Here is a 25,832-nt window from a genome sequence, read left to right as displayed (position 1 = left end):
GCACAAAATTTCGAACAAATAATCTAACGGTTATATTCATTTCGTAATTTCGGAAAATTTATTAATAAAGTAGAGGGTGCAGTAATAAAAGTAATGAATATGTTATTAATTAATTAATAAAATAAAAATAAAGTAATAAAACAGAAAATAACTAGAGAATGAAAATTCAAATAATTTATAATAATTAAATAGTTTAAATAGTAGATTAAAAATAATTATTAATTAAGTAACAAAATTGATAATACTTTTGTTAACAGATGACTATTTTGGTAAAATTGGGCCCGGAAATTCTGTGGGAGACAGGGGGGCACGGTGCTAATTAATATATTGCCCTAGGTGCAAGAGTTTGGCCCATTACCGCCACCATTCAAGACTTATACAGAGCCAAGGCTCCGTCTGAATTTGCTTCATTAGAAAAGAATCTTTCAATGAATTTTTTATACGATAATACATTCAAGGCAAAATTGGGTAGCATGGAACATTCTGATTTTTGAATATCAATAACGAAGAGTATCCTCTATTTAGTGGTAAAGTTCTACGAATATTAATCCCATTTTCAACGTCCTGTTTGTGCGGAGATAACATTAGGCTATCGTGGTAATAAAAAATAAAAATAGCTTAGAAACGTTGAACTAGAAACAAGGGTTGCCAGATCCAGTTTTATTCCGAGACATGAGAAATTGTGTTGTGAACAACAAGCCCATCCCTCCTGTTAATAATTTTAATAATGTCAATCATTAATCGCTCTTCAATAATTTTCAGTATATTATGAATTTAAAGTTTGAGTACTTCACTTTAAAATGTGGGGTGCTTCAACTGCGTGTCAAACCCTTAGTGAATGTATTTGCAGGGAACTAGGGAAATTCCCACTATTGTGTGTCTCATCGCCCTATTAGTCTATTGTCTAGCTGCCTTGGGAAAATTTTCGAAAGTATAATCAAACAGTTCGTGGCAACGAACTGTAGTATGGAGCGACCCGGCTCAATAGTAAGCGAAACTCTAAAAAACGAAATTTTGATACTAATAGATACATCAAAAGAATTGGGTTTTTATGATAATTTGAAATATATAAGTTTAATCAAATTTAGTCTTACCCATCAAAAGTTACGAGCCTGAGAAAATTTGCCTTATTTTGTAAAATTGGGGGAAACACTCCTACAAGTCATAGAATCTTCACGAAAATCACACCATCGCATTCAGCGTATCAGAGAACCCTACTGTAGAAGTTTCAAGCTCCTATCTACAAAAATGTGGAATTTCGTATTTTTTGCCAGAAGACCGATCACGGGTGCGTGTTTATTTGTTTTGTTTTCTTTTTTTTCTTCCAGGGGTGATCATATCGACCCAGTGGTGCTAGAATATCGCGAGAGGGCTCATTCTAACGAAAATTAAAAGTTCTAGTGCCCTCTTTAGGTGACCAAAAAATTGGAGGACACCTAGGCCCCCTCCCACGCTCTTTTTTCCCCAAAGTTAACGGATCAAAATTTTAGATAGCCATTTTGTTCAGCATAGTCAAAAAACCTAATAACTAATGTGTTTGGGGACGACTTACTCACTCACAGTTTAAGGGGAGGGGCTGCAAGTTATAGTGGAGGGCAGGGGGTTACGTGGGAGGATCTTTCCATGGATGTATTTGTCATTGGAGAAGATGATTTCCATGAAGGGGGTGCAGGATATTTTTGCACTATTTAAAACAAAAACAAAACAATTAAAAAATAAATATGGAAAAGTTTTTTTCAACTGAAAGTAAGGAGCAGCATTAAAACTTAAAACAAACAGAAACTATTAAGCATATGTGGGGTTCATCTCCTCCTAAATACCTTGCTCTTTACGCTAAAGTATCTTTAGTATATTATTTCCCCGCACAATTTCAACTATTTATTCTACGGCCTTTGTGATTTAGGGGTCATTCTTAGAGAATTGGGACAAAATTTAAGCTTTAGTGTAAAGAGCGAGGTATTAACGAGGGGGCAAACCCCCTCATATATGTAATAAAAATATATAAATATATAAGTTCGTTACATAAGTTATTTCGTATGTTACGTATATTTCCTATTAATAAAAACGTTCGGATAATATGAAAAGTTCTAGTTGTCTTTTAAGTAACCAAAAGATTGAAGGACAAATAGGCTTCCTCCCCCACTCCTTTTTTTCTCAAAACTTCCGATTGAAACTAAGAGAAAGCCATTTAGCAAAAAAAAATTATATGCAAATTTCGTTTTAATTATTCATATGCGGACAGCCAAAACCAAAAAATGTATTGATTCAAAAACCTTCAGAAATTAAATAAAAAAAAAACAAGTTTTTCAATTGAAAGTAAGGAGCGACATTAACACTTAAAACGAACAGAAATTACTAGGTGTATTAAAGGGGTTTTTCCCTCCTCAATGTCCCGCTTTTTACGCTAAAGTTTTTTACTGTTTTAAAAATTAAAGTTGAGAGTCAAACTTTAGCGCAAAGAGCGGGGTGTTGAGGAGGGAAAAGCCCCTTTAATATAGGAGTAATTTCTGTTCGTTTTAAGTTTTAATGCCGCTCCTTACTCTCAGTTGAAAAATATGGTTTTTTCATTTAATTATGTATAAATCCCATAATTTGAGTAGTGACTGTGAGTGGATCTCTCCTCTGCGATTTGGTTTTTGTAATTGAAAAAGCATAGTACATGAAATTAATAATATAGTAACTTTAGTTGAGAATAATGAGAAGAGAAATTTGTTTATTTTAGTTTTTTTTTTTTACATAAAAGGGGCTTTCGACCATGCATTCGATGGGCTTTCAACCATGGAAATAGTTTTCGATCTTTTCGCTCCTTTCTGATACTTTCGATCAAACCCTGCAGCTGAAAACTAAAAATCCGTTTAGAACGATTTTAAGAAAAGGTTTTGAAGTCAAACAGTTCGTGGTAACGAACTGTAGTAAGGACCGACCCGGCTCAATAGTAACCGAAACTCTAAAAAACGAATTTTAATATCAATAGTCACATCAAAGAATTGCATTTTAATACTGATTTTAAATATATAAGTTTCATCAAGTTTAGTCTTACCCGTCAAAAGTCACCAGCCTGAGAAAATTTGCCTCATTTTAGACAATAAGGGTAAACACCCCCTAAAAGTCATAGAAAATTAAAATAGAAAAGTTAATGAAAATAACACCATGGAATTCAGCTTATCAGAGAACCCTACAGTAGAAGTTTCAAGCTCCTATCTGCAAAAATGTGGAATTTTGTATTTTTTGCCACAAGACTGATCACGGATGCGTGTTTATTTGTTTTTTTTTTTGTTTTTTTCCCAGGGGTGATCGTATCGACCCATTGGTCCTAGAGTGTTGCAAGAGGGCTCATTCTAACTGAAATTAAAAGTTCTAGAGTCCTTTTTAAGTGACCAATTTTTTTTTAAATTTTTAAGTGATCCCCTCCCTCGCTCATTTTCCCCCAAAGTCACCGGATCAAAATTCTGAGACAGCCGTTTTATTCAGCATAGTCAAAAACCTAAAAAAGTATATCTTTGGGGACTACCTACTCCCCCAGAGTTCCCATGGGAGGGACTGCAAGTTACAAGCTTTGACCATTCTTTACACATAGTAATGGTTATTGGGAAGTGTACAGACACTTTCACGGGGATTTTTTGGTTGCGGGAGGGGTTTATAAGGGGGAACTTCCGATGGAGAAATTTGTCATGGGGGAAGAGAATTCCCATGAAGGGGGTGCAGGATTTTTTAACATTTATTTAAAGAGCAATGAACAAATAAATATGAAAAAGTTTCTTCAACTGAAAGTAAGGAGCAGCATTAAAACTTAAAACGAACAGAAATTATTACGCATATGAGGGGTTCACCTCCTCCTAATACCTCGCTCTTTACGCTAAAGTAATTTTATTAATTTCAACTATTTATTCTACGGCCTTTGTCATTCAGGGGTCATTCTTAAGGAATTGGGACACAGTTTAAGCTTTAGTATAAAGACCGAGGTATTGACGAGGGGGCGAATCCCCTCATATACGTAATAAAAACATACAAATTTGGAAGTTCGTTACGTAAGTTAATTCGCAAGTTACGTATATTTTTACTAGTAAAACGTTCGTAAAATTAATAGTTCTAGTTGCCTTTTTAAGTAACCAAAAAATTGGTGCGGAACTAGGCCTATTCCCCCGTTCCTTTTTTTTCTCAAAATCGTCCGATCAAAACTATGAGAAAGCCATTTAGCCAAACTCATGTGCGGAGAGCCAAAATCAAAACATGCATTAATTCAAAAACGTTCAGAAATTAAATAACAAAAAAAGTTTTTTTTACTGAAAGTAAGGAGCGACATTAAAACTTAAAACGAACAGAAGTTACTCCGTATATGAAAGGGGATGTTTCCTTCTCAGCGCCCCGCTCTTTACGCTAAAGTTTTTTACTGTTTTTAAAAGTTGAGTTGATAGAAAGAGTCAAACTTTAGCGTAAGGAACGGGGCGCTGAGGAGGGAACAACCCTTTCATATACGGAGTAATTTCTGTTCATTTTAAGTTTTAATGTCGCTCCTTACTTTCAGTTAAAAAAACTTGTTTTTTATTATTATTTAATAATGTAAAAATATAACCTAATACGCCCATCATACCGCATGTCTTAATTATCTCGTTTTGGAATCTTTCCTGCTTTCCATAATGGGTAAATGGGAGATTTTTTCCACTTTAAAATTAGTCCCAAGAGTGTTTTGATTCTTTCTTTTCTTTGCTGAAAGTTTATCCTTTCTTTTTATTTATCTGCTGAACAAATGACATGTCCTTCATTACTTCTATTTTAAACATAGAAATAGGAGACAATGTTCCGCTCTTGGTCTTTATAGGAAGTCGGTAATATATGTTTTCCTGGTGAACTTTCATCTCAAGTGCCGTTAGTAAATGCCAGCAAACATTGTATCCATGGTAGGAGATTTAGGGACAGACCTCCTAGGTCATAATACTCTGATTTTTTAAAAGTGTGGGTTTCTTCACACCAATCTTGGGGGTATTCCGGTCACCCCATACCCACTACACAGGTAAGCATACAATTAGAAATCATTAACAAGGGGGTAGAGGCAACATGAGCATTAAACACTTTGAATAATGAAGGGAAGCTGGGAATAAACTCTAAATTTCGCGTAATTCATTTGAAATACTGGGGTAGATATGAGGGGGAGGGGTCCGAAGTGCCAAAAGAAAAGAAAGTTAGAGGCACTAATTTTTAGATTGTTCAAGTGAGTGGGAGTTTTTTCAACAAATCTTGTCTTTGAAAGGACATTACCCCTCCGTTCTCTTTGGAGATAAATGTCAAACTCATTTCACAAAGAAACATCTCGTTGTAAGGAGGTTCCCGATATATGTCTCAGACATATACCGAAAGTTTTCTATAATTCCAAATCGTTGAAAATCTCAGGTTTTTTCGTTCGATAGCATATTTGCCCTGTTTCACCTAACGGTTTTGTTCAGCGGTTAAATAAAAAAAAAGTATATTATTTGGGCGTGATCCCTTGTCTTTCTTAAAATAAAGCGCTGAAATTTTAAATTTGTGTTCCTAGTGTGTCTCTCAGTTTTCTTACTACTGCTGGATCGGCATGGTCACCGACAGGACCGTATCCAGGAGTTTCGTCCTGGGGGCGGGTTTCGGGGAGGGGGTTTACAAAATGAAACTTTTAAAAATGCATAAAAATGTGTTTTTATGCATTTGTATTACGTTTTTACGAGTTGGACAAACATTTCAGGTTGTTAGAGGATTACCCTAACCCTTCATATGAATAAGGCCTTGGTCATCAATGAAAAAAAGGACCCATCCGTGATTGTCTTTTCAATAAAAATGAGAATTTTTCAGATAGAGGGCTGAAACCTCCGTTTTAGGGTTCTCAAATATCGTGAACTAAAAGCTGCAGTTTATATCAAGATCTTGCCCCATTTTGGGAGTTTTTTGTCTTTGTTCTTTGGGGGTGCTTCTTCAGTTCTTGAGTTAGGTTAGTTCAAAGTTCAGTGTTCATCTCAGAGTTTACTTATTCAACAATAAATTCTTCAATAATAGATTGTCACATAATATACAAAAAGCACATCACCTTCCCCCTGATCATGGTTTTAAGTAGATAGTAATTTTCTTGGTGTTTTATCGTTTTTTTTTTTTTTTTTTTTTTTTTTTTACTGCGAATCGTATTTTCGTCAGATATGGCTGATTAGGAACATATCCTTTTCAGAAAGATTTCTTTCTTTTATTTTACAAGAGAAACTAAAAAAAAAATGGTTGTTTGGGTACTACTGAAGTTTGTAAATGAGTAATATGCTGAAACTATTTCGTGTCAAAACTACAAATTATCTGGTTTAATTTTGGTTTTGAATGATTTGGTCCTCGTACAATATGTGGTTTGTGAAAATTTTATCTTTCTAGAGTTATAAATTCATTTAAAGTATGGCTTGTTTTGACTTCGTTTCTTGAGAAATCTTTATATTGAAGCTATTGCTCCAAAAATGTGAATCTGGCTATTCTGTAGTTCGTGATTGCGATTTCTTACCAAGGCAGTTTTTTGCCCTACCTAAGCATTCAAAATAACATCTTTGGTAATCTAGTCATGTAGATAATTCTTGTGAATCCTTGGGTGACTGGGAAACCAGGGAAGAAGTGCAATTATCGATGACTTTCAAATCGATCAATTTGGGTGATGTCCTCTCAGTGGTAAATGTTTTCGCATGAAAAACTGTGGCAAATTCATTGAAGTAAAAACTTTCTTTTCACTGATAAAATTGTTTTGTCAGGTACTTATATAGAATTTCAACCTAATTTGTTGGTGTGGCCGACTACTGCCAGAAATAATTAGACCAAATTAGTGGGGGCTTGGCTGCCAATTGTTGGGGTAATTAATAGGGTAAAATTTTTATAGATGGAAATGTTTAATTTTAAGATTGAGTATGGGGGAATCAATGTTTTAGTCCTAGTAGTCCTCTTTTTCATCATAATCATTTTTGATTGCCTGACTTATTATTAATGTAATCAAACGTTTTATTGTTAATATTACAACTTATTTGATTAATAATAAATTAATAGTAATATTAATCGCTGATAAAATTAAATTTTCAGTCCTTATTAAGAACTTTAACTATGGCTGGGGTAAATAAGAGGGTAAAATCTCGCTAAACGGAAAAAATTGTCTTGTTCTTATATTGAGCTCGGGGGACGGATTCTTCAGGTCTGTTGTCCTGTAACCTATCGCGCTTCCGAAATAATTAGAGATTTCCTGAAACATGGCTATGTTTTCTTGTACCAGTTGTAGAAATACTTAAAGAATTAGGCTTTTTACTTTGATGCTTGAGACAAACGTGGCTTAGAAGCTTTACACAAAATATCTGCCCATGATAAAACCTGGTAACCCCGTAACCTTAGTTCAGTTAGTCCTCTCGTCTTTAAAACTCACGTTTTGTAGCTCAATGTTTCTGATTGAGCCCAATTAATAATTTCTCACAAAGTGTTAGTAGCTAGTGGCTAGCCCAATTACCAATTTTACCTCATTCATTACCTCGTGGCATAAAGTGTGGCCCAGGAAATCGCTATTCATGTGTACTCAGACTCTGAATTTGATGACGCACTTTGAATTAAACGGGCCTTTACCCTTTTCCTTTCCCTAGTTTACTTTTGCAAATAACATTTGATAGCAAAAGTTCAACTTCAAACAACAAAAGTGATTTTTTTTCAGGTATCAATAGAATAAAAAGCAATTAAAGTGAAATTAACGTAAAATTAAATAAAATATTAATTTTAATTCTTTAGTGTTTTTATTGTTTTCTAACTCACATCTCTTAGAGTTTGTTTGTTAATGATGAAGTATCGAACCTTTTCATTACCGAGTTTATCTGATATTTTCAATAAAGCACTACCTTCATTATACTTAATAACGTTTAATGAACTGCTTCAAATTAACACAAGGAGATTTGGGGAATTCAAGTTTAAGGAATAAACAATATCCAAGGAATTTCAATATAGAGAAGCTTAACATAAGGGTTTGTCTTTTTCAATGGAAATGGTTGTCGCTTTATAAATGCTTCTCTTTATCCCATATTTGCGAAGCTTTTTTCCTGGTACACCCTTTGTAACTCTAGCACAGAGCACGGTAAAGCTTTTCCATAATAATATAAACTTTCCATAATAAACGGTAAATAACGGTAAATAATAATACGGTAAATAACGTATTATACGGTATAATTATACGGTAATACGGTATAATACGGTGAATAACGGTAAATAATGGTAAATAACGGTCCATAATAACGGTAAAGCTTTTCCATAATAATACTATAATAATATAGTATTTGGCTTAACACGGGGGCTAGGGGTAGGGGGAGGACTTAGAATATTTTCAGTTCCCACTAGAAAAGTTTAATATAAAAAGAAACAAGAAAAACATACCTATATTCCTGGTTAGGGCGAGACCTGTAGTGCCATTTAAGATTTCTTTACAGTCAGACAATATTTTCGCCACATTTTCCCTATAGACCTTTTTTTTATTGCTCCATATTATATACCTCAGTCTCATTAGGTGTCCGGGAAGCAGCGCTATGAGGGATTACTGACGGTTCTTTCTGGATCCCCTAGGCGTCTCTGGGGTACTGGGGGATCTAGGGTTTAAGGTATAACGTCCCAATATTTTCTTTCTTATCTAGAGATAAAACTTATTGACAAAATGGAAATTTGCCAATAAGCCTTTTGGATTTTATAGCCGTAAGGCTCATGTTAGAGGATAATGCGGCCATAAAGGGCAATATGCTAATTCAAGATGCATTCTCAAATTCAGAGTGTCTGAGAACCCATGAATAGACTAAGAGCCTTCTATGTAAAAAACAATGCAGAATTTCAGTATTACACTGTAAAATGTAAAACTAGCAAAAAAAAAGTCTCGTTTTCCACAAAATGCTATTCGACTTGTGAAACGTATGAAGGAGAGCTTCTGAACTCGCCATTTGCCTTGCAATCACAAGACTTTAAGATTTTCATGGAATTTTATGTTTTTCAAATAATTGCCTTTGTTATATTTGAGTTATACGTAAACAAATTTTGCATTATTACATTACTTATCTATTAAATGCATAAATAGTATGATGAATTACACTTTATTTTTGATTATATATAATCAGGTACTACCTTGTGGCATAAGCAAAATATGACAAAAAAAAGAAAGAAAAAAAAGAGGCATAGCCTGATTCCCTCGATTTGTCAACTTGAATATCCAACTTGTTTTTTTGATATTTTTAAGCTTCTAATTTTAATTAAATTTTTGATTTATTTAATAACGATTATTGATAAAAAACTTAACATAAACACATCCCCACCAAATGCCACAGTATGAAATGGAGGAGGGATAACCAAAACAAAAACCCGAAAAAAGACAACTCAACATAAACACAACTACAACACCATTCACCCTGCTACCTCTCACCTAACACTTCGCACTCAACTTCTTCCTTAACACACCTCAATAAAAAAACATTACATTTAATGATTTAATACTAATTTAATCTATCAACTATGCATCCTATTACAATCACCTTTAAATTCATATTAAATAAAAGAAAAACAAGTTTTTTTTTTAACTGAAAGTAAGGAGCGACGTTAAAACTTAAAACGAACAGAAATTACTTCGTATATGAAAGGGGCTGCTTCCTCATCAACGTCCCGCTCTTTACGCTAAAGTTTCGCTCTTTCTCTCAACTCTACTTTTTAAAACAGTAAAAAACTACCGCAAACTCACCGTTATGGAGCTATTATATATTTGCGCATTAGGGGGGAGGGTGAAGCATAGCATATATTAAATACAACAATGGTTAGTTTACGTATGTAATATATGCTATGCTTTACCCCCACCCCCCTAATGTGTAAATATATAGCCCAAATTTGTTTCTAAACTATTACAGATTCGCGATTTCAAATATCCGATCAACGAAAACGGAAATGATTGCAATTCTATATGTATAAATACAAGAATATTTGTGCCGGAATAACTCCATAACGGTGAGTTTGCGGTAGTTTTGCAAGAGAGAAAAATGCAAAATGCATCTATTAACAACAGTTTCATGACCCAAAACAATTGTTCAGGTAATACCAACATTGACAAAGTAATCTTTATAGAATAAGATCTTTATCAACGTAGACTCGAGAATCGATAGAACCTCGTAGCGTTAATCGTGTATGTGCAGCACATCTTTTGAAGTTTGAGAATCTATCGTATTACTGTCTGTTTTTGCTGTTGCCACCTCCATATGTTTTTAAAAAGTCTCGGAGCATTTTTGGCTTATATTAGTAGGCATTTCGTGCTTGATCGAAGCTTTTACTTATTTAGTTAGTCTTGCAAAATCTCTTTTTAATCAAATAAGATCCTTTTGATGATTCATGAAAACTTGCTTATTTGACGATGGAGTATTTCCTCTTTCGAAGTTCTATTCAATAATCGACTTTTTTTTTACAGCTTTTTCCACAAATTGTTTTTTATTTCACAGATAGAAATGCGAACGAGAATTAGTGTTGAACTACAATGGGATTGAAATTACATAGTTAAAGTATTAAGACATTAAAATAAAAGCAGTTCTGCCCCTTGGATCCATTCTAGGCCTATTCCTATGATATAAATCTGGTTCTTTTAAAATTGTGACGTTTTTAGGGCAGTATTACATTTTCATCTGTATTGTGGTAACGACTGTAAAGAGCGACACGGCTCAATAGTAACCGAAACTCTAAGAAACAGCGTATTAATAACAATGGATACATCAAACTAGTCGAATTTTGATGCTTATTCAAAACAAAATTAAATTAAAAAAAGTTTCCTACTGAAAGTAAGAAGCATTATTAAAAAAGAAAACGAGCATAAATTTTTCCGTATATCAGAGGGGCTGCCCCCTCCTCAGTACCCCTCTCTTCACGCTAAAAGTATTTTTAAGAACTTTCAAAAAATATTATTATTTTAATAAAACTGGCCTTGTGTTTCAAGAGTCATTCTTCCTCAGGGGGATTCTCAAAGAGAACTACATCTTCAAAGGAAAGCTACATCATCTTACCTGTTTGGGGTCTTATGTTTTTTGCTGTTTTTTAATGATTTTTCATCCACGTTTTTGTTTATGAATTTGATACCCGCTTCTATTAAAAACCACATAGTTGCATTTAAAGGTCTTCTTAATTAAGTATTGAATTGTCGATGGTTCATCTTTTTGTAAGATGTATATGGTTGCGTAAATTCACACTAATCCAACTCAAACAGTCACATTTAATTTTCATTATCCTGGTACCAGAAGAATTTCCCTGATTACCGAACTAATATTTAATTGAACTCAATTATCAGTTCTCAGTTCAGAGTTGTCAAATTGGAAATACCTGTCATCGGAGAGTTTCTAACGAAATTTTTTTTTTTTTATTTCGGCAACTGTACTCATCTTTTGCTGGCTTTCATCATATTACCGTAATTCAATATTGCCCCTCAATATACCCCAAAAATATGCCCCTCGTAAGTTATATTTGAATAAAGTGTTGAATTAAAGGATTTTATTTAGACATTTTCTTCTTTGCTAAATTATTTACCCTGTACTCGAACTGATCTAGAATATGGCGTATGGGCTATTATTTTTAAAAAAAGTTTTTGTTCCAGTTCAGTCACTTGGCTTTATTCATTTGTTGTCGCACAAATAGCAGTTTAATAGGAAAAAATCCTTTTATTAGACAGTGAAAACGATAGCAAAATCTCTGGATATTTCGGTCACATACACAGTAGTCTTCCTCAGTAGATAAACTAAAATAATAGAAATTAAACATCGATATTTATACAAAATAATTACATATTATTTAGTGCTGTTATTTTCTTCAACGCAGTTACAGAAGCAAATCTCTTTGTCTCTTAGTTCCCGGTTCATTGGCTTGATTTGAATAGAAGGTTTAAGGTTTAAGGTAAACAGAGGTGGAAAGCATCGGGAGACAGAGGTCAAATTTGTATTATTTTAGTTTATCTGCTGAGGATGGCCACTGTGTATGTAACCGAAATATCCAGGGATTCTGTTATTGTTTTCACTGTCTAATAAAAGGATTTGTCCCCTTTGAACTTTTATTTGTACGTCATGGAAAGGCAGTGTGGTCTTTGAAAATACCTACTCCATTCTTTGAATTCTTGCTTGGTAAAGTAATGTTTCCTGACTATCTTTCCATTATATACTACTCTACTAATGTAATTACGAGGAAACAAAACTTGGTAAAAATTTCTATCAAAAAAATTAGTAAATAAAGCAAGGAGGGGGCTCCCAAAAGATTCTCAAAATTTTCCCAACAATGCTCTAAATTCGTTTAATACCTATGTACTTTTGAGACTTTGCCCCCCTCCCATTGAAAATAAGCCCATAAAACTATGCATATATGCAATTCTTTTTACCCGTAATTTTGTCACTAATCCAGTGAAAACTTGCCTCGGATGTAATTGAACATCCTTACGAAAAAGTAAGAATGAGAAAAGGGATGTGTATATCAGGATACTTGTAGTTTCTGATACAATTATGTACAGATATTCGTCTACGAAATATGCCAACAAAACTGGATTTTTACTACACAAAAAATGAATTTATTTTTAATGAGGCCTTAAAAAACACGAACACGGAAAAATATGAGGTTCAGTTCAAAACAGTTTAGGAACTTCTTGCAAGCTGCATTGTTTTAACATTGTAACAGTTCTGGTCCTGGCACGTACGCAGGGGGGGGGCCTCGTGCCCCCCCCCGACATTTTGTGAAATGCATAATTTCCCCTTGTTTTCTTGGGATTTCTGGCAAAAGTAGGACATTTATTAAGAATCTAGATACATGTGTGAAGCCTTTTTTGGGGGATTTTACAGCGTGCAATTATCCGGCCAAGTCACTGCCCAATTATTAACCCATTTTCTGTCTAACCTTTTACCCTCATTGAAGTAATTAGCAATTGTACTGTTATTTTTTTTTTGTAAAGAAAGTTTGCTTTCCACAGCAAAATAGAATTATCCTTGATATTAGGGCGTTTATCCCCCCTTTTTAGGATAAAGTACAGCTTTTAATGGATCAATTATTGAAACTATAATTTTTTATTAAAATCTACGTTTTTGCAATGAAAGAACTACCCCCCACAGAACCCATATTGCATTGTTAACCCTAAAATTTCCCTTTCAGTGGGATATAATAGATTCATCACTGGTTCTAAATCGCTATGAACATAACCTGAGCCTAAAACGTATTTTAGAGGCTTCAGTCTTCTTCTCCCCTCCATCCGCTACAATACTACAGAATAAAGTTAATCTTTATTTTCCGATATACGGGCTTTTTGCATTACTAAATAAAAAAAGTGCTACTTTATATCTGGTGTTTCGAGGTTTTGCCTCCCCCCCGAAAAATATTCCCGTCTACGTGCCTGGTCTGGTCATTGTGGATAATGTCGATACATAAATTTTATTGGTCTAAGATTACTTGTGAATTTTTTGTATTATAACAGATAATATAGCACCGAAACAAATATGGTATGTTTTGTTTAAGATCCCATGACCTGGGGAATTTATGGGGAGGGGTTGTTTAGTACTGGAAATGATAAGTTATATCTGAGGATCCTTAAATCAACATCTCCTTTCTCTTATATTCTTTCTTATCGCTAATTTTATGTTCATTTTATGGTTCAATTTTTGTGTTTCATCCCCAGAAGCCTTCCCTAATGATTTCATACCCCTAGACTATGTAACAGAACATAATAATTAATAAAAACTGATTCAAAAACAGATAAAAATGGGAAGAAACTTGGAAATATGATTTATTGATACATAGTGTCAGTAGGAAATTTTATTTAAAAGGTATGGTTCAATTTTATGGTTCAATTTTTATGGAAAACGATAGCAAAATCTCTGGATATTTCGGTCACATACACAGTAGTCTTCCTCAGTAGATAAACTAAAATAATAGAAATTAAACATCGATATTTATACAAAATAATTACATATTATTTAGTGCTGTTATTTTCTTCAACGCAGTTACAGAAGCAAATCTCTTTGTCTCTTAGTTTCCGGTTCATTGGCTTGATTTGAATGAGAAGGTTCATTGTCAGGTAAACAGAGGTGGAAAGCATCGGGAGACAGAGGTCAAATTTGTATTATTTTAGTTTATCTGCTGAGGATGGCCACTGTGTATGTAACCGAAATATCCAGGGATTCTGTTATTGTTTTCACTGTCTAATAAAAGGATTTGTCCCCTTTGAACTTTTATTTGTACGTCATGGAAAGGCAGTGTCGTCTTTGAAAATACCTACTTCATTCTTTGAATTCTTGCTTGGTAAAGTAAAGTTTCCTTACTATCTTTCCATTATATACTACTCTACTAATGTAATTACGAGGAAACAAAATTGGTAAAAATTTCTATTTAAAAAATTAGTAAATAAAGCAAGGAGGGGGCTCCCAAAAGATTCTCAAGATTTTCCCAACAATGCTTTAAATTCGTTTAATACCTATGTACTTTTGAGACTTTGCCCCCCTCCCATTGAAAATAAGCCCATAAAACTATGCATATATGCGATTCTTTTTACCCGTAATCTTGTCACTAATCCAGTGAAAACTTGCCTCGGATGTAATTGAACATCCTTACGAAAAAGTAAGAATGAGAGGAAAGGGATGTTTATCAACTCTCAGGATACTTGTAGTTTCTCATACAATTATGTAGAGATATTCGTGTACGAAATATGCCAACAAAACTGGATTTTTACTAAACAAAAAATGAATTTATTTTTAATGAGGACTTAAAAAACACGAACACTGAAAAATATGAGGCTGAGTTCAAAACAGTTTAGGAAGCTGCAAGCTGCATTGCCGTAAGATTGTAACAGTGTCTGGTCCTGGCACGTACGCAAGGGGGGGCCTTCGGCCCCCCCCGAAATTTTGTGAAATGCTTAATTTCCCCTTGTTTTCTTGGGATTTCTGGCAAAAGTAGGACATTTATTAAGAATCTAGATACATGTGTGAAGCCTGTTTTGGGGGATTTTACAGGATGCAATTATCCGGTCAAGTCACTGCCCAATTATTAACCCATTTTCTGTCTAACTTTTTACCCTCTTTGAAGTAATTAGCAATTGCACTGTTATTTTTTTTTGTAAAGAAAGCTTTCTTTCCACAGCAAAATAGAATTATCCTTGATATTAGGGCGTTTATCCCCCTTTTTAGGATAAAGTACAGCTTTTAATGGATCAATTATAGAAACTATCATTTTTTATTAATTTTACGTTTTTGCAATAAAAGAACTACCCCCACAGCACCCATATTGCACTGTTAACCCTAAGATTTCCCTTTCAGTGGGATATAATAGATTCATCACTGGTTCTAAATCGCTATGAACATAACCTGAGCCTAAAACGTATTTTTGAGGCTTCAGTCTTCTTCCCCCTCTCCATCCGCTACAATACTACAGATTAAAGTTAATCTTTATTTTCCGATATACGTGCTTTTTGCATTACTAAATAAAAAAGTGCTACTTTATATCTGCTGTTTCGAGGTTTTGCCCCCCCCACGAAAAAAAATTCCTGCGTACGTGCCTGTCTGGTCATTGTGGATAATGTCGATACATCAATTTTATTGGTCTAAGATTACTTGTGAATTTTTCATATTATAACAGATAATATAGCACCGAAACAAATATGGTATATTTTGTTTAAGATCCCATGACCTGGGGAATTTATGGGGAGGGGTTGTTTAGTACTGGAAATGATAAGTTATATCTGAGGATCCTTAAATCAACATCTCCTTTCTCTTATATTCTTTCTTATCGCTAATTTTATGTTCATTTTATGGTTCAATTTTTGTGTTTCATCCCCAGAAGCCTTCCCTAATGATTTCATACCCCTAGACTATGTAACAGAACATAATAATTAATAAAAACTGATTCAAAAACAGATAAAAATGGGAAGAAACTTGGAAATATGATTTATTGATACATAGTGTCAGTAGGAAATTTTATTTAAAAGGTATGGAGGGCCTTAAGTAGGAACTTTTTTTTTTAACTGTGTCAGTCTTTTTTTTTTAATATGGCTTTGTCAGCTTTGAAATATTCATATATATAAATTGATGGTATATCTCTGATAAGCCCTGATTGATAGCCTATTGTTTTTTTTCTTATTTTCTCTAATGAAGTATTCTTTGGTATAGGTACTATATGTGAATTCGAAATTTGTTCCTATTAATCATAACCCTCGATTGTTCAATAAATATTTTTTTCATTTTCGACTCTTTTTCTTTGCGCGCTTGACAACCGTGTAAAGATTTGCCCTCACTTGACGTACTTTGTTCCAGTATCAATAAAGGAAGCTTGTCTTTCCCCTTCTTGATTTCCTTTTAATAAAATATTTTTTGCTCTATTTTGTTGTTATATGCTTTTCTTCAGTTTCTAGGTTTCCCTTCTTTTACGTTTTTTGATATTCATTCTTTCACAAAATGTGAAAACACAGCTGACAATTACTTTCTAATAAGTGCAAATAAATTAAAATGTAGTACCATCTAATGAAAAGGATTCCCAAGCTACTTCTTTATTGGCTGCGGAAATAAATCACCTTCTGGTTTTTTCACTTTTGCTACCTCTGCTAAGAATTTACTTTTGGTTTCTAGGGTGTCGTGGAATGTTTGAAAATTATTACCGAAACCAAATCAAAAAGAATTGCGAAGTTCGCTTTTGATTATGCAACAAAACACGGAAGATCCAAGGTCACTGCCGTTCACAAGGCAAATATTATGAAACTCAGCGATGGCTTGTTTCTGAGATGCTGTGAAGAGGTATGTACACGGGTGTAACCAAAGGTTAAGGGTGGGCAGTACCTTCTGGAAGACTCATTTTCCATTTAGAAAAAATCCTCAAAAGCAAGCGTAAAGCGAAGTTCTGACAGAACTCCCCAAATTCGTCCCCCTTACACTTAAATGGGTGATGGACAAACTTCAGGTAGTCCTCTCCCGACATAGACTATAAAACCCAACTCTAGGTCATGCACTCTAGGCTCTGATTCAAGGACATGTGAAATTGACCCTTTTCGGCTCCAGGCAAGTGTTATACCGAGCTATCTGAAACAAATGCATCAATCCAGCCTGGACTGCAAACATCAAAAACATATGCTTCACAATGATAGTTATATGCTTGTCTGGAGATGGAAGGGAGAGGACTACCCTCAGAAGCTATATTTGTCCGAAACCTCCTTCCATGAAAAAATTTAACGTTAATCACTGAACATCACTTTTGAGTTTTAAACCCTCCCCCTCCCTTCCAACAGTTTTTTTTTCTAGGGGGTAACGATTTTCGTTTTTGAAGCATTAGTATTCAAATGATAAAATTTGGTATAGACAGTGGATTGTCGAGGATGCGGTAGCCCACTTTATATTGGGATAACCCTTTATATTGGGCTATAATTTAGTATTAAAAATGAACAGAACTTGGATATAATTTTTTTTTTCGAATTCGCCGTGCAAAAAGTGGGGTAGCAAAGTAGCAATGCTACTAGGCAATTTTCAAATCTTATGGCGGATTTTGTCTGAAAATACTATTTTTCCATATAAAAATACTTTTGCTCGAAGAAAAGCTGTCAAAACACAAGTTGTGCTGCTAAAGTGTCGGCAGCCTTGAATTCTGTCGAATTCTGCTACTGGCAGCTTTGGAATTTTTTTTTCATACCTGCTCCGAATGAAAGAAAAAGGCGACGGAAAAGGCGAAAATTAAAAGAATATTCTATGCATGGGTGTGGATGCTGCCGCCCTACACACGCTCAAGTTTGTCCATGCTTTCTTGAGAGTATAATCATTATCTATAATATATTGTAACTTAAACGGAAAATCTTTTTTTTTGTTTTTAAGGTATGTGGGGATTGGTTTAACTCTGAATAATCCTATCCACTGGCAAGGATATAAATTATCTTTTATTTTTCCTTAATATTACCATCTTTTTTCTATTAATTTATATTTATTATTACTGAACTCACTTTTCTAAAATTTCAGTTATAAGGTCATTTAGATCAGGTATTTTTCAACAGTATTTCGTGTGAAATAGCGATAAAGTTGTAATTTATATCCTTTGGAGGGAAATAACAATCTTGCTAATTAGACCATAATAATATAACTGCTTTGCTAGTAAAAGTGTAAGGGAAGAACAGAATATGTAATATAAGTTTGCCTGGTACCAGAAGAATTTCCCTGATTACCGAACTAATATTCAATTGAACTCGAATATCAGTTTCAGCTCAGAAGTGCTGCCACCCTACACACACTCAACTTTGTCTATGCTTTCTTGAGAGTATAATAATTATCTGTGATATATTGAAATTTAAACAGAAAATCTTTTTTGTTTTTAAGGTATGTGGGGATTGTGTTATTCCTGTGAATAATCCTATTCACTGGCATGGATAAATAAATTATCTTTTATTTTTCCTCACTATTATTATCTATTTTCTATCAATTTATAGTTATTATTGCTATGTTCATTTCTGTAAAATATCAGTTATAAGGTCATTTAGATGAGGTATTTTTCAATAGTATTTCATGTGAAATAACGATAAAGTTGTAATTTATATCCTTTGGAGGAAATTAACAATCTTGCTTGTTAATTAGACCCTAGTAATATACCTGCTATGCTAGTAAAATTGTAAGGGAAGAACAGGATATGTAATATAATTTTACCTGAATTTTAAGGGAAGGTATAAAGTAGAAAAAAAGTTAAATGATGCTGAGAAAAAAAAGGTTAATTGCAGAGCTGTATATGGGACAAGATCAAAGATTAGTTTCATTTTTATGCGTGAAACGAATTTATAAATGCAAGGAACGATGGTGAATCTGTAATATAATTACAACTGAATTTTAAAGGATGGCATAAACAAAACGTAACAAAAGTTAATGAATGTTGATAAAAACTTTTAATTGCATAGATAAGGGTGAAATACTTGACGATTAGTTTCGTATTTATGCATGAAAGAGGATGTAAAACTGTAAGAGGAAGAATTGGCAATATAATGACAACTAAAATTTAAGGAATGGCATAAAGAAGAATGTGACAAAAGTTTAAAAATGTAGAAAGTAGAGTTCAATTGTATGCATTTACAAATAGACAAATAAAAGTTTAAGACCTACCAGATCCATTATAGCAGATAGAGTGTCAAATTGACGTTCCCTTTCTGGGTCTTTTTTACGGCGACAGTTAGATAGCCTGTCCCCCAGCCTTGCAAAAGCTGGAATCGAACCCGGGCCCCGTATTGCCAAGCAGAGCACCACTCCACTTTGCTGTAAATATAAGATTGTTATAAATGTAAGACTGGGATTATCAAAATTCGTTTCATATTTACACATGAAAAAGGAGCTAAAACTGCAGGGGAAGAGAGACTTCGCATTATAGTTCGGCCAGAATTTTAAGGGATGGTATAAACAGAATGTAACAAAAGATATATAGTGTAAAAAAGGTTATTTTGCATAGATTTACAAATGGATAAATAAGAATAAAGATATTTATGAAGGAAAAAGGATGTGAATCTAAAGGGAAAGGAAATATTTGTAACATAATTAGGTCTGAATTTTTAAGGTGATGACTCATAAGACAAGAGTTAAAATAAAGACGTTTTCTTGGATAGTCGTACGTGTAAGACTGTAAAAATCAAGGAATACTTTCATTTTCGTACATGAAAAGGATGTAAAGTGCAAGGAAGGGGTAAGAATTATAATACAATTTTGTAGAATTTTAAGGGCTGACATAAAGGAGAATGGAATTAAAAATAAAGAACGTACACAAATCAAATGGAAAAATAGTTTGTTGTGTAGCTGTGCGTAAAGACTTGGAAATTTAGAGAGTAGTTAAATATCTACAAATGACATAGGAAGGAGCTATAAGGGTCGATGTAGGTTTGTTACAACTGACATTTAGATGGCTCTCCCATTGTGACAATTTAGATGGCTCTCCCAATGCGAACCATTGTGGCAGTATAATGAGTCAACGGTATAGACTTCGGCTTTTATAGGATATCGATTCTTGTTGATAAGAGAGTATCGCCAAGTGTCGAAAACAACGTGGTGGCCATTTTGGTGGCAACTCAGACGAATTTCACACACAGTCAAAGGAACAAATACAAACTATCTCAGGTAGAATGGTATTTTTACTAAGCATGGCACAATTGGGCTGTTCAGTATCCTTGCTCAGGCCGGTTTGGTAAAGAGAAGGAAAATAGCAATGATAATAGGCTGTTATAATTTTGTAGACGCACTAACTATAGTTAAGATCAATATAGTATCCGGTCTTAACATAGCCCATAAGTTAACATGCCAATCAGGTCATGGTAAGACGGAGGTGGCAAGGATCTATACAGAATATTAGGTTAAGAGAAGTGCCGCTGTTGACGCTAAAAGCAAAGATGACCATCTAGTAGTTCCTGGAGTCAATTTACAGCAGAAATTCAGGAAGGATAACTGCCTTTCAGGTAATTACGACGTTTATAGACTCCAGTATGGGCATTTGAAAGGATCTTTCTAGAAACAGTTGGATCTGACACTGGAGAGTTTAGAATTTAAGAATGTAAAGATGGATGGAACGCTTTTAGGAAAATAATTTGCCAAGTAGAGAAGATGTCATAGTGCGGTAAGTTAAAAATACAGCTAGGAATACTAGCGAAAACACTTTAAGATTAGTAAAAGGGAGGAGGGTTCGTAAAAGAAGTTTTGGAGTGATAGATCTTGTGAGAATGAGTATAAAGTAAGGGGAGTAGAGAAGGCATTAAAATGTGAATAAAAGAGAGTGTTTATAGGCTACGGGTAAAATTGCCGAGGATCTGGAAGCTGTATCCAGCTGCCAAAATAGTAAGATATCGTATAGACATGTTAAAAAATTGAGAGAAAATATTCTGCCCAGACTTTTCTCAACTAGAGGTTGGAACAGGGCCTCTAAAGATCCGCAGAATAATGTAAGAATGTATTAAACCAAGATGAAGTTTTAGTTAATGAGATAAAAAATAATGGAATAGTTCTTAATAGTTTGGCAGCGAATTTCTATTTAGAAACGAGTGGTTACAGGAAAAGGATCAAGAAAAACACAAGACTTTATGTTCTAATAGTATGTTAAGTGAGTTCTCGGATCGTGGCGATTACGAAATTAGAGATAAACGGAAAGCAATCCTTGATTTTAGAGAAATCTTGATTTATCATGTTATTAGAACGGTGATAAGAGCTAGTCTGGATTTTGCGTAGGTATTAGACTAAGATAACTTACCAAAATTACCAACAGATTTTCAAGCTTTAACCATTTTTTCGGTTAATTGAAACATATTGGAATTATCAGCCCCTATAGTCCTTACTTTCATGAATTACAAGCAGGCGTTTCATACAGCTGATAAAAAAAATGCTTTAATAAGGTTCAATCTTTGTATGGTATATATAACAAACAATAACTACATTGCTTTAATTATACTAAGTCGCTTAAAATAGGAATAAATTAGGGCGAAGAGGGGATTTCAGGTAAGTAGAAGATCAGCCGAGCGGATAGCCTCACTTACTTAGGTTGCATTTCTACCTAAAGACATTGGACGCTCTACAAATGTAAAAGTAGAATAGCCTATAAGCATATGTTCTACCGCAGTAAAAAAAAAAAAAAAAAAAAAAAAAAAATAAAATAAAATGGAGGAATAGGAATACTAGCCCTCAAGCTAAGAATGACATGCTAGAACCTGTAGTGATGACAATAGTGAAGTGTGGCTATGAATGGTAAGCGCTCCGAAAGGTTGAGGAATGGTGTTCCTGAGAAATCATCTTAGACTAGTTTTAGATATTATATTGGAATAACCCAACGCATGAATTATCAAATAATAAGCTGTAATTAAATTTAGTTGTATCGTTCTATCTGTGGTTATCGTGAAATGAATGTTAAGATGCTTAGGTCGCGTTTGACGGACGAAGAATGATTGGCTGCTAATTTTTCTTTTTTTTTTCTTTGGCAATCCATCAGGAGTCAAACGAAAAGTGAGACGTCCTCAATGGGAATAAAATAGGCTAGAAGGAACGATTTAAAGGAAAAGGGAGCCTTATGGAAAGGAATAAAGATTGTAACAAATTGGGACGAAGGAGTAACTTGCGCTGCTTTGGTGGTATCAGGTGGCTTGGTGCTGCGACTAGTTGTCATTAATAGCCATCAAATAGTATGGGAATAAGTTACAAGGAACAATTTAAACGAAATAGGAGCTTTATGGAAAGGAATAAAGAATGGAGCTCTTAACATAAGCGGAGGAGTAGCGTTTGTACCTTTGGTGGCATCAGGTGGCTTGGTGCTGCGACGAGTTGTCATTAATAGTCGTCAAATAGAATGGAAATAAGTTATAAGGAACGATTTAAACGAAATAGGAGCTTTATGGAATGGAATAAAGAATGGAGCTCTTAACAGATTGGGGCGGAAGAGTAGCGTGCGCAGCTTTGGCGGGTGTCTTGGTGATGGATGAGTTGTCATTAATAGTAGGAATAGCATTAGTAGTAATAGTAGCAGTAGTAGTATTAGTTTGGTCTTAGAATCTATCTCTCTCTTCCATCCAATTATTTTATTTGTGATTTGGTTTAAAATTGGCAAAATGGAGTTGATTAAAAATGTAATAAAATTAATTGACAGTGGAAAAAATTAAGACCATGTCTTTATTGAAAAAATAAATAAGATCATAAAATGTTCAGGACCCTGAAAGAAGATGTTATGTCAATTTCTGAGCTATAATATAGAATAAAATTGGCTTCATGCATTTAGATGCTATAACTAACGCTTAAAGGATACTATTTATCGTATATTCGCATAATGCGTAATTTCTAGTTTAGTAATTTATTCGTAAATATAAACTGAATATATTCTTAAGTGGTAGATGTCACTCCTTGAGAGCTTTTCGTGGTAGCTGTCAATCGTTAAGTAACTCACCGATGGATAAAAGCTAAAGAGTAAATCACCTATATCGCTCCTGATGCGGGGGAGCACACTCAATGTAAAAATAAAGGGTACATATAAAGATTAAAGTAAAAGATTTGAAAGAAATAAAACATTAAATCCAAAGGTTTAAAAATAAAGATCATTTAAAAAAATAACCGTAATTTAGTTAAGAATGTACGGTTAAACATGCACAAAACAAATAACATATACTTCAAAATGATATTCTACGTTGTCGTCATTATGGTTCACGAGTTCAATCAGCCAATCGATTTATTTAGAAGTTAATTAAGGAAAAACAACGATTTTTTCAACTGAAAGTAAGGGGCAGCATTAAAACTTAAAACGAACAGAAATTATTACGTATGCGAGGGGGTTGCACCCTCATTACCTCGCTCTTCAAGTTTAGTTTTTTTTTAGTATTTTTAAGAAAGCTTCCTATTGTTCTAATTAAGCGGCCCTCGTATTTCAGGAGTCGTTCTTAAAAGTCAAACTTCAGCGTAAAGAGTGAGGTATTGAGGAGAGGACAACCCCTTTCATATACGTAATAATTTGTGTTCGTATAAGTTTTAATATTGATCCTTACTTTCAGTTGAAACTTGTTTCTTTTTATTTAATTTCTGACCGTTTTTTTCAAAATATGGTGGGAAATCCGGCTCCCTCACGGAAGACCTCTCCTAATGAAAAATCCTTTCATGTAAAGTTTCTCCCACGCAAAATACCCCTTTCCCCGCCAGAAAATCTCCCAGGCTATTCCATTCTCGCTACAAATTCTTCCAGAAAATTTCTTGCCGAAGCTAGGAAAAATTTTCTTAGCAAACTTTCATTGGAAAAATAATCTAATTTCTGACTGTTTTTCAACTAGTGGTTCTCAAACTAATTTAGACACTGTACCCTTTTTTACCCACAAAATATTTTAGGTACCCCTTCTCAGTTACCGGTACTAAGTAAACTATAGCTAAAATTGTTAAAGCAATCTTAAAGCCTTAACCTATCAAACTCAATTACGCATCATGTTTAAGTAAAAACAAATGGACATTTTTTACAAAAGAAGGATGAGCTTGTTTCCCTTTTATTGAAATTGAAACAGTTTATTGAAATTGGGCTCTAACTAAGTTATGTACAATCTTGAATCATCTTCAACATTTAATTTGTCTCTAGATTTACTTTTAAGATAGGTTAAATTTGAGAAACCCTTTTCAAGTGGTGGAAAACCCTACAAGACATTTAACAGCAGTGGTTGACAGTTCTTTATTTTTCCTTCCCAATACCGATCCAGAAATCTCACATTCTTCTTCTTCTTCTTCAAATGTTGAAAGTTCACTCTTATGCGGATCTTCAATGTATTCAAATGCTGGCTCATATGAGTCATGAGTTGCAGTGAAATCAGATTGGATTCTTTCCCTTATCTTGCAAAAATGTATATAATCTTTCAAACGGCTCGCAGTTGTCTATTTGCTCGCTATTGCCTATTTATTTTTCCCAGAGAATGACCTATTTTACCATTGCATCAGTTTTTTTCTACATAAAAAGTATCAGGAATACCGCCCTGCATGGATAAATTCCAGGTGTTGAGTTTTCAAAAATATACTGAAATAAGCCAACTTCAGAAGCCGATCAAAATCAATAAATACAGCAGACAGATGAGATTTGTGTTCTGTAAAATAAAAATATAATTCTTTGTGGAGTTCAAATATACAGGGCACAACATTTTCTCGAGAAAGCCATTGTACCTCAGTTTATAACAATAAGTTATCATGGAGGCTCCCCATTTCCTGGCATTTAATTTTAAAGTAACGAGGTTTGCAAGGTCTAGTTTTTATGAAGTTAGCAATTTTAACTCTCTGATCAGGGACATCTTTAAGTTCATCAGGGAGGTTCTTAGCCACCAAAGCCTCTCGGTTAAGTACACATGTAGTGAGCTTACACTCAGTTGAAACCTTTTCAACATTGCCCACATGCCCCGTGATGTGACGGCTCTTAGCCTTTGCACCATCCAAATGCACTGACACACAGTTTTTCCAATCGAGCTGGTTTTTGGAAAAAAATTAACAATATCTTCACCATGGTTTTTTCAACATTCCTTTTCAACATTCCCCACATGCCCCGTGATGTGACGGCTCATAGCCTTTGCACCATCCAAATGCACTGACACACAGTTTTTCCAATCGAGCTGGTTTTTGGAAAAAATTTAACAATATCTTCACCATGGTTTTTGGAAAACTTGATAATATCTTCACCCTTTGTCGATGTTTTATGTGTCTTACAAAATAAAATATCTTCCAATATTTCATCTTGAAAAATGGCCACGTGCAAATTCGATCAGTTCGGCTATTCAGCGACATCCGTGGTTTCATCGAGTTGAATTCCAAAGCAAGGAATACCTCTAATTGCTCCGACAAGTTGTTCTTTTTTATCATATGCCATATCACTAATTCTCCTTGAAACGGTATGATTTGATAATGGAATTGTTTAAATTCTTTTTTCCTCTTTTTCTCCAAATATACAAGAAACAGTTTCTGCTGTGGCAGGGAGGAATAGATTTTCGCCAACAGTATAGTTTTTACCAGACTTCGCCATCAAATGACTAACTTTGTAAGAAGCTTTTAGAGCACTTCATTCTGCACCAGAAATAACTATTTTATTGTTTTTTTCCTGCTTATACGATCTTCCAAAATACGTTCAAAGTACTGCAACTCCTTTTTTTTTTTACTAAATTCTCATGTTTGCTTTCAAAATGGCGTTTTACAAGAGAAAGTTTCATTGATTTGTTTGATAAATTTCAGAACAAACAGCGTATTGTGGACTAGTCTCGTCTGAAGTTTCAGTTATATAAATAATAAAAAAAATTCATAAGTAAATTATATTTTTAAAAATGTAATATAAATTTAATATAAAAAAGTTTAGTTTATATAATTAGATGTAAACAGAAA

General features: G+C 34.0%; 1 protein-coding gene across 1 annotated transcript in view; it reads left to right on the top strand.

Annotated features, from left to right (window-relative positions):
• LOC136029899 (isocitrate dehydrogenase [NAD] subunit beta, mitochondrial-like) overlaps nucleotides 1–25,832 on the top strand; it is a 152,476-nt gene that overhangs the window by 51,236 nt on the left and 75,408 nt on the right. The window contains exon 6 of the mRNA XM_065708391.1: nucleotides 16,602–16,766. Coding sequence (XP_065564463.1) covers nucleotides 16,602–16,766 — 165 coding nt within the window. The remainder of the gene's footprint in view (nucleotides 1–16,601; nucleotides 16,767–25,832) is intronic.

This window comes from Artemia franciscana, chromosome 8 (assembly GCF_032884065.1).
Source record: "Artemia franciscana chromosome 8, ASM3288406v1, whole genome shotgun sequence".
In the NCBI taxonomy this organism is placed as follows: Eukaryota; Metazoa; Arthropoda; class Branchiopoda; order Anostraca; family Artemiidae; genus Artemia; species Artemia franciscana.
The sequence above is the reverse complement of the archived record's forward strand: the minus strand, read 5'-3'. Positions and strand labels throughout refer to the sequence as shown.